At 48.0% G+C, this 10,560-nt stretch overlaps 1 protein-coding gene across 1 annotated transcript in view; it reads right to left on the bottom strand.

The window, feature by feature from the left end:
- Positions 1-5,838: 5,838 nt before the first annotated feature.
- Positions 5,839-10,560, bottom strand: part of LOC137352982 (EH domain-containing protein 2-like) — an 85,745-nt gene continuing 81,023 nt past the window's right edge. The window contains exon 5 of the mRNA XM_068018828.1: positions 5,839-9,373. Within this exon, the coding sequence (XP_067874929.1) occupies positions 8,837-9,373 (537 nt within the window). The 3' untranslated portion in view covers positions 5,839-8,836. The remainder of the gene's footprint in view (positions 9,374-10,560) is intronic.

The following is a 10,560-nucleotide window of genomic DNA, read 5'->3' as shown; positions in this document are numbered from 1 at the left end:
TGTGGGATATATCAGAGTGTTACAGTGAGGGGTGTGGGGTATATCAGAGTGTAACAGTGAGGGGTGTGGGGTATATCAGAGTGTTACAGTGAGGGGTGTGGGATATATCAGAGTGTTACAGTGAGGGGTGTGGGGTATATCAGAGTGTTACAGTGAGGGGTGTGGGGTGTATCAGAGTGTTACAGTGAGGGGTGTGGGATATATCAGAGTGTTACAGTGAGGGGTGTGGGGTATATCAGAGTGTTACAGTGAGGGGTGTGGGGTATATCAGAGTGTTACAGTGAGGGGTGTGGGATATATCACAGTGTTACAGTGAGGGGTGTGGGATATATCAGAGTGTTACAGTGAGGGGTGTGGGGTATATCAGAGTGTTACAGTGAGGGGTGTGGGATATATCAGAGTGTTACAGTGAGGGGTGTGGGGTATATCGGCGTGTTACAGTGAGGGGTGTGGGATATATCAGAGTGTTACAGTGAGGGGTGTGGGGTATATCAGAGTGTTACAGTGAGGGGTGTGGGGTATATCAGAGTGTTACAGTGAGAGGTGTGGGGTATATCAGAGTGTTACAGTGAGGGGTGTGGGATATATCAGAGTGTTACAGTGAGGGGTGTGGGATATATCAGAGTGTTACAGTGAGGGGTGTGGGGTATATCAGAGTGTTACAGTGAGAGGTGTGGGGTATATCAGAGTGTTACAGTGAGGGGTGTGGGATATATCAGAGTGTTACAGTGAGGGGTGTGGGGTATATCAGAGTGTTACAGTGAGGGTGAGAGGTGTGGGGTATATCAGAGTGTTACAGTGAGGGGTGTGGGGTATATCAGAGTGTTACAGTGAGGGGTGTGGGATATATCAGAGTGTTACAGTGAGGGGTGTGGGGTATATCAGAGTGTTACAGTGAGGGGTGTGGGGTATATCAGAGTGTTACAGTGAGAGGTGTGGGGTATATCAGAGTGTTACAGTGAGGGGTGTGGGGTATATCAGAGTGTTACAGTGAGAGGTGTGGGGTATATCAGAGTGTGACAGTGAGGGGTGTGGGGTATATCAGAGTGTTACAGTGAGAGGTGTGGGGTATATCAGAGTGTGACAGTGAGGGGTGTGGGGTATATCAGAGTGTTACAGTGAGGGGTGTGGGGTATATCAGAGTGTTACAGTGAGAGGTGTGGGGTATATCAGAGTGTTACAGTGAGGGGTGTGGGATATATCAGAGTGTGACAGTGAGGGGTGTGGGGTATATCAGAGTGTTACAGTGAGAGGTGTGGGGTATATCAGAGTGTTACAGTGAGGGGTGTGGGGTATATCAGAGTGTGACAGTGAGGGGTGTGGGGTATATCAGAGTGTTACAGTGAGGGGTGTGGGGTATATCAGAGTGTTACAGTGAGAGGTGTGGGGTATATCAGAGTGTTACAGTGAGGGGTGTGGGATATATCAGAGTGTGACAGTGAGGGGTGTGGGGTATATCAGAGTGTTACAGTGAGGGGTGTGGGATATATCAGAGTGTGACAGTGAGGGGTGTGGGGTATATCAGAGTGTTACAGTGAGAGGTGTGGGGTATATCAGAGTGTTACAGTGAGGGGTGTGGGGTATATCAGAGTGTTACAGTGAGAGGTGTGGGGTATATCAGAGTGTGACAGTGAGGGGTGTGGGGTATATCAGAGTGTTACAGTGAGAGGTGTGGGGTATATCAGAGTGTGACAGTGAGGGGTGTGGGGTATATCAGAGCTTTATGAGAAACTCACCCTGTTTCTAGTACAACAGAAGCTCAGGACATGAAACATTAACAGTTTTTGCGTCTCACAGCCACTCCTGCTTTCAGTGGGATGGAATTCCACGCTGGTGTCTTGCCAGATGTAACAGCAATTTGTCCCGGTGTTTGATGGTTGGCAACAGCAGCTTCACTTTGTGCCAAAGAACAATCCCCTTTCTGACTGCTACGTGTACAGCAACTGCCTGCTGTTAATTAAAGCAGGGAGCAGGGCCTTGGAGGCACGGGCCGTGTTGTGTGTGGGGGGTGGGGGGTTGGGGGAGGAAGCGGGTGGGAGAGGGGGTGGGGGGTGTGGGGTGTGGGAGGCTTTAGTCATTGAGCTCTGTAATGTAACAACTGAAGATCTCGGATTCTGGCGAGAAGCAAGGGACCGTCTGGACATTAGCTGCTGTGAGTCAGTCTCTGAGTCAGTTCATCCATTTGAGTGCATGTTCCAAACTGCTGTCAGTCCCATTCTCAGGAATGTTATTAGGAAAATGTGTGCAATGGGAGGGAGTGGGTAAAGCCAGCCTTTATCTCACTTTGTCTCTCAATCAAAGCTGTGGGAGTTAAAACCAATGTATTTAAACAAATACTTTTTTTTTAGAGATACAGCACTGAAACAGGCCCTTCAGCCCACCGAGTCTGTGCCGACCATCAACCACCCATTTTTACTAATCCTACGCTAATCCCATATTCCTACCACATCCCCACCTGTCCCTATATTTCCCTACCACCTACCTATACTAGGGGCAATTTATAATGGCCAATTTACCTACCAACCTGCAAGTCTTTTGGCTTGTGGGAGGAAACCGGAGCACCAGGAGAAAACCCACGCAGACACAGGGAGAACTTGCAAACTCCACACAGGCAGTACCCAGAATCGAACCCGGGTCCCTGGAGCTGTGAGGCTGCGGTGCTAACCACTGCGCCACTGTGCCGCTGCTGCTGATTTCTCTCTCATCTCCAAACCCCATCCTTTCTCACTGTCTCACACCCGGTATTTGTCTCTCTATTTTCTCTGTATTTCTGCAATGCTTCCCTCATGTTCCTCCTGGATTTCATTGGCTGACAACTTCTCACTCCATCCTGGATCCTCGCTGCATTGAAATCGAGACTGATCCTCTCCTCCTTCTCTAAACCTTTCCCAGGATCACAGACGATGGGAATCCTCAGCACCCCCCGCGTGCCACCCCCACCTCAGTACTTCCTTTCCAGCTGCACTTTCAAGCTTGGTGTCACCATCTCCTGTTTGGTTTTGACTTCTCTCCCAACCTTGTCGCTGAACTTCCTAAAGAACAATAATCCCTGACATCCCTGGATGTGAGTTGGCACTCACGGTGACGGAGAGTCTGAGCAGGAATAATCTCCATTCCCCTCATGTCAGATGCCCATTATCTGACCAGTGTGAAGATTAGTTCTGTGGATGAGGAGAGTCTCCAGACTGAGGGAACCAAACCCCATTCAGAGGGGATTAAACCTTAGACTTTAAACGCTAATAACACCTGGGTTCTGTGACATTTGGTACAAGAATCTTTGCTTTTCTCAGGCTAAGGTAATTGATAAAATGGGTCCTCCAGCCTCCTCTCATAGTCTCATAGCCTTTCCCTTACTTAGAATCATAGAATGGTTCAGCACAGAAGGAGACCATTCGGCCCGTCATGTCTGTGCTGGCTCTCTGCAAGAACAACTCATCTAGTCCCACTCTCCCGCCTTTGCTTCACAGCCCTGCAATTTTTTTGGGTTCAGATAATTATCCAATTCTCTTTTGAAAGCCTTGATTGAATCTGCCTCGACCACACTCTCAGGCAGTGCATTCGGATTCTAACCACTCGCTGCGTAAAAAAATGTTATTCCTCCTGTCACCATTGCTTCTCTTGCCAATCACCTTAAATCGGTGTCTTCTGGTTCTCAACCCTTCTCTCTACTCTGTCCAGACCCCTCATAATTTTGAAAACCTTTATCAAATCTCCTCTTCTCCAAGGAGAACAGCTTCAGCTTCTCCAACCTAAACTGAAGTTCCTCATCCCTGGAACCATTCTCATGAATCTTTTCTGCACCCTCTCCAAAGCCTTCACATCCTTCCCAAAGCGTGGTGCCAAGAATTGGACACAATACTCCAGTAGAGGCTGAACCAGTGTTTTATACAGGCTCATCAGAACTTCCTTGCTTTTGTACTCTGGCCCTAATTATAAAACCCAGTATGCTTTATTAATCACTTTCTCAACCTGCCCCGTCACCTTCAGCAGTTTGTGCACAAATACCCCCAGGTCCCTCTGCTCCTGCACCCCCTTTAGAACTTGATGCTGAGACTTGGTTTAAACCCCATAAAAGGATGATAATGAGGGACAATTAATGTTCAATTTCTGCCTCTATCACTGCAGGGTTTTAAAAGCCTTAAAATTCAAGCCAGGCCGTTCAGGGGTGATGTCAGGAAGCACTTCTTCACACAAAGGGGAGTGGAAATCTAGAACTCTCCCCGCTAAAAATCTGTTGAGGCTGGGGGTCAATTAATCATTTTAAAGTGAGATTGATAGATTTTTGTTGGGTAATGGGATTATGGGTCACAGAACCAAGGTAGGTAGATGGCGTTAAGATACAGATCAACCACGACTTCATTAAATGGCAGGACAGGCTCGAGGGGCTGAATGGCCTCCTCCTGTTCCAATGTTCCTAAAAGGTGAGGTAAATTAGTGAATGAGGTGGTTCTAACATTTGGGGTATTTAAAGGCTAGTAAATTGTAAGGGGAAAAGTTTACATTCTCTCTGCTGATCAGTGTATTCAACAGTCGGAATGCCAGAGTTTGTAGGCTGTGTTTTTCCAGGCTGTTTCTGACCTGTTCCAACAGAGCTCCTACTTACGGTGACAATGCCCCTTTAAAGCTGGAATCCTTATCACTGAGAATAAAGCCCATGTTGTGATTGGAAAGGAATGTGAGGAACAATGGGAGGAAACTGGACTAATGGATTAATTCACTTACTGTTTTCTGCTGTGATATAATCTGCTGCTGCTCATGCTCGAACTAAAAACATCACAAACTGATCCTTCACACTTACTTTAGTAAAGATTCGAAAGAAAGACTTGCCTTTATATAGCACCTTTCACAACCTCCGGATGTTCCAAAGGACTTTACAGCCAATGAAGTACTTTTGAAGCGTAGTCACTGTTGTAATGTAGGAAACGCAGCAACCATTTGTGCACAGCAAGATCCCACAAACAGCAATGTGATAATGACCAGATCGTTTTTTTTTTAAACAGATGTTAATTGAGGGATAAATATTGTCCCCAGGAAGGACTCCTCTGCTCTTCTTTGAATGGTGGCTGTGGGATCTTTTATGGAGCAGGCAGATCCTCGGTTTAACGTCTCATCCGAAAGACAGCACCTGCCGGAGTACTGCATTGGGAGTACCAGACTGGATTTTTATGCTCCCTTCTCTGGAGTGGGGATTGAACCCACAACCTTCTGACTCAGAGGTGAGGGTGCTACCCACTGAGCCACAGTCAGAGCTTAGGGCCCAAGCACTTGAAGGCACGGCTGCCAATGACAGATCGATTAAAATCAGGGATGCACAAGAGGCTAGAATCGGAATAATAACCAGATAATCTGGTCTTTTAACAGTGTTGCTGAGGGATAAATATTGGCCACAGCTCTTCTTTGAAATAGTGCCATGGAAACGTTCACCTGAGAGGCCCTCATTTTAATGTCTCTTCTAAAAGATCGCACCTCCAACAGAACAGTCCGGCTTTGGGACTGACCCACACAGATCAGGCAGGCATTAGCTCCTCTCCCCTGTCTCTGCTGGGTTCAGCTTCTCAACTGGGATACCCGCTGGGCCACTGCAATGGGCCTCAGGGTCCCCCGAGTTAAGGAGGGGGGAAATCAGCCGCTGTTCCTGCTCCTGATGACTACGCAGTGACCCCTGATGGAAAATGCAGGTGTCAACTGAGGACAGCCACGGGAGCTGTGATGCTCCCACAGTAGAACAGGATGCTGCCGGAAACTGGAGCTCAGGACCTTCAGGAGAAAAACCCAGAAGAGACAAAAGAGAAGGTTTCAGAGGAGAACAAATAAATTAATGTAAGACAGGAGTGGCTGATTTACTGCTTGCTTTAATTAAGAATCACAGTTACACATGAGATCTCATATACTGAAATAAAACGAGACATCTGATCAGACAGGGCAAATGGTGAATAAAATCACATAAAATAATGACAGATCTACAGTGTTTGTTAGTCTGTGTACAGTGACTGAAACATGAACCATTATATTGCTGATAATGTATTTTAATGAACAGAGTATAAGGTAAACCCACCTGGGCTCCCCAACAGATTGCCTGGGTGGTCATCCTGCAAGTTATAGATTAAATAAAATCACTTGAAACTGCACCTGTGTTTCTTTCTATCCTTCCGTCCTTCCCTACAGAAGGATTGTCAGGGAGTCTCCGTGAATTGAGATAAATCTCCAGGATACTGCTCGAAGCAAACTCCGGAGAAAAATCACTGAAGCATTTTTCAAAAATTTCTTTCAACGCTTTATTTATTCGTTATAGAAATGACAGAATTCACTTCCTAAAGGATCAATATTCCTTCACAGTATCCCAGACGGTCAATATTCTGTCCTGTATGAGTCTCTCAGGAGTCAGAAGTACAATTATCTTGCACCCTCTGAATGTAGACAGAGCAAAGACTCTATTGTGATAGAAGATATTGCTTCTTTACAAGCTGCACATTCACACAACAGCCTGAAAGTCCCCAGGCAGGCTGTGTCCAAGTCGGCCCCTTTAAGTTACTCTGCATGCACAGTTGCGCAAAAACTAATTAAAGGGGCTGCGCACTTAAACAAATCACCCACCGGCTCCGAAAAAAATTAGAGGGATGTTCCTCTTCACCTCAATTATCTTCAGACAATTTAGTTATTATTGCTCCGTGCAGTACATTTAACCCTCGAGGTAAAATTACTGAGAGGTTTTTGGCCAAATTACATCCATTGCTGGAGAGTGAGGGACTGAAGGATGTGGTGAGATGGCAGGAGTCTGCGATTGAAACAATCGGACAGGGATGGGTTTGCTGGGGTCTAACAGGCATTCTTATTCCAAAGAAGTCTTTACTTCTCATCCCTCTGGTCTGTTACAGATCTTCAGTAATCTGCAGTGCTCTCCGACTTGACTTTCTTCTATTTTCTTTGAATACTTTTTCTTATTAATTATAAAAATATTGGAGGCCAAGGAGAAAGGAAACAGCAAAAACAAGACTCATGTAATCTGGTTTATGAAGAGCCCGTTCACTTTCCAATTGGGAAGTCAGGATGCTGCTGGGATAGACGTGTCAGGTGACCAATGCCGGGGGATGGGGGAGGGACATCATGTAGTGAAACCTCCAGGAGTGCATCCAACCAGAGTCAGTAACCCTAATCCATGGTTGTAGGGTGTTCCCGTAGACAACTTCCTGAAAACAGGCATTCCCAGGCAATCATAAGGTTGGGAAGCAGGTGGTGAAGGGGTTAGGGGTTAAAGCGGGGGTTGGGGGGGGGGGGAGGTGGGGAAGGGGTTAAAGCGGAGGTGGAAGGGAGGTGGGGAAGGGGTTAAAGTGGGGGGAGGGAAGGAGTTAAAGTGGGGGGGGGAGGTGGGGAAGAGGTTCAAGCAGGGGGAGGGAAGGGGTTAAACTGGGGGGGGGGGGCACGGGGAGAGGAGGGAAGGCAGAACCCACCACCCCCCTCAAAACAAAGAGCAGAATTAAAGCTCTGGGTAGGTAAAGGCAGTGAGCAGATACACTCAGACCATCAGTTCGTTCAAGCATGAGCTGCAAACGTCATTTTTACCCACACGCAAGAGGGGCAGATTTTATGAATTTGCACTTTTGGAGTTGAGGTGTAAGATGACAGAAGTCCTGCAGGAATTGCTGCGTTAACATTGAGGGTGAATGTCACACCCAGAATCACAATCTGTGCTCCTGACCCCACCCCCCAGAGGCAGCAGTGTGAATTCATAAAATCTACGCACACACACATATATATAATATATATATATATATATATAAAAAGTTTAACTGCATAACATTTCCATAATACGCTTTATATACATCAACATCTTCTGCCTCTTTAAAGCTAGTTGCCTGGAAGAAACATACTTTGCACCATCTACACGAGGAAGATATTCAAAGTGGGCAGACAGTGTTGAGAAGACTGAAGAGACCGATCCTTGGCAATAGAGGACTGAGTTCGAGAAACCAGGTTCCTCAGCTTTGGGAGGAGGCGAATGACAGAAGTATCTAAGTTATAGGAGTCAGCAAGTTATTAAACAGCTAATCTTGGTCGCTACTTCAAGGCAAAGTCAAGATATTGGAACAAGGCCACAGGGAAGGAATTATTAGGGTTCATGTCACAAAGATGATCGATATTTGGAATGGTCTTTCATTGGGTTCCAAAGGTAAAGTCTTTAGGTTTGCTTGGGGCCCATTAGATGCTGCAATGGGGGATACACTTAGCGTGGACCTATCCTTTGCAGAAGGGAAGGTTTTAGAGGTTCCGGAACTGATATCCATTAAAGTGCTTTCTGATTATTTCCTAGGAATTCTGAGGCATTTGGAAAAGTGTGACAGATGTTTGGTGTCACGGATGCTCTTAGCACAATACCTGTTTATTACAGTTAAAATGGACAGCAGGAAGAATGGGCGGGTGAAACTATGGAAAATTGTGTTGCGGGGGAAAGGGCAGTTTCACTCCCTGGAACACTGGCCTTGCATTATAAAAGCTTTACATTTCAATCCAACTGGTGAAGGGGTTTAAGCAACAACAGTGTATAACTTTGCAAAAGAAGATGCTGAGTCTATGACCCTGGAGACAGTGGGATCAGCATCAATTCTGAATAAATCAAAGCCAAATTAACTGTTTCTGCAGCCATAGTTCCCCTAACAGTTTGGCTTAGCAATTACCAGGCATTGCCCCTCTATCTCTTCCCCCCACAACCCCCCCCCCCCCCTCCCCCCACCGCTCCCTCCTGTCTCCAGAACACAGTCTGCTGCAATCAATAGGATTGTCAAACTCAGAATTGAAGTTATTGGCCCCAAGGACGAACTCTGTGCTTCGCTCCAGCCCATTACTCAGCAGACCCCACCTGCCTCCTCTTCGAAGGAGGGACAAGGTAACCTGGTAACTCACTGGGAAGCCCATGGCCATCCAGCTTAACCTCAATGAGGTGACTTGCCAAGGCAAATTCCTCATCATCCAGCATTCCATCCTTATCAACATCTGAGAGTTTCCAGATCTTCCCGAGGACGGAGTTTGGTAGCTTGGTTGTGATCATCCAGTTCTTGGCCTTGACCCCGTTGATCTTCCCATCTGTTGGTGACAGGTTGTAGAAAATTTCATCGTACTTTGGCTTGTCCTTTGTGACAACCCATTCATCACCATCCGCTGCCTCATAGGTTCCGTCGCTGATGCCTTCAATGAATGGCCCATTGGAGGTCCCATCAAATGCACCACCATGGACCATCTGTTCTGGCATCTCCATCTCCTCCTGTCTCACCAAAGGCATCAGCTTAGCGATATCAAACGTAAGCATATCATCCAATGCCTCCATCATCTTGGGTTTGAGACTGGGGAACTTTGTGAAGTCATGGACCATGAGTTGTTTCTGTACAGAAGGCACAGATTCATTTGGGTTAGTGTCAGCCTCACTCAACATCCCTCCCCCAAAGTAATATCACTTAAATATGACTTTTACCACACTGCAGCATGCAATGAGATGTTACATTCACCCGACTTCGCCCCTGTCTCAGCTCATCTGCTACTGAAACCCACATCCATGTCTTTGTTACCTCCAGACTTGACTATTCCAATGCAACTCCTGGCTGCTCTCCCACATTCAACCCTGTGTAAACTTAACGTCATTCAAAATTCTGCTGCCAATGTCTTAACTTGCAACAAGTCCTGTTCTCCCATCATCCCTGTGCGCGGTGAGCTACACTGGCTCCAGTCAAGTAACATTTCGATTTTAAAATTCTCATCCTTGTTTTCAAATCCCTTCATGGCCTGACTCCTCCCTATCTCTGTAACCTCCTCCGGGCCCACTCCCCTCCCCATCTCTGTAACCTCCTCCGGCCCCACTCCCCTCCCCATCTCTGTAACCTCCTCCGGCCCCACTCCCCTCCCCATCTCTGTAACCTCCTCCGGCCCCACTCCCCTCCCCAACTCTGTAACCTCCTCCGGCCCCACTCCCCTCCCCATCTCTGTAACCTCCTCCGGCCCCACTCCCCTCCCCATCTCTGTAACCTCTTCCGGCCCCACTCCCCTCCCCATCTCTGTAACCTCCTCCGGCCCCACTCCCCTCCCCATCTCTGTAACCTCCTCCGGCCCCACTCCCCTCCCCATCTCTGTAACCTCCTCCGGCCCCACTCCCCTCCCCATCTCTGTAACCTCCTCCGGCCCCACTCCCCTCCCCATCTCTGTAACCTCCTCCGGCCCCACTCCCCTCCCCATCTCTGTAACCTCCTCCGGCCCCACTCCCCTCCCCATCTCTGTAACCTCCTCCGGCCCCACTCCCCTCCCCATCTCTGTAACCTCCTCCGGCCCCACTCCCCTCCCCATCTCTGTAACCTCCTCCGGCCCCACTCCCCTCCCCATCTCTGTAACCTCCTCCGGCCCCACTCCCCTCCCCATCTCTGTAACCTCCTCCGGCCCCACTCCCCTCCCCATCTCTGTAACCTCCTCCGGCCCCACTCCCCTCCCTATCTCTGTAACCTCCTCCGGCCCCACTCCCCTCCCCATCCCTGTAACCTCCTCCGGCCCCACTCCCCTCCCTATCTCTGTAACCTCCTCCGG

The sequence above is a fragment of the Heterodontus francisci genome, chromosome 40 (assembly GCF_036365525.1).
Source record: "Heterodontus francisci isolate sHetFra1 chromosome 40, sHetFra1.hap1, whole genome shotgun sequence".
Lineage (NCBI taxonomy): Eukaryota > Metazoa > Chordata > Chondrichthyes > Heterodontiformes > Heterodontidae > Heterodontus > Heterodontus francisci.
This window is presented reverse-complemented; position numbering and strand designations above follow the sequence as displayed.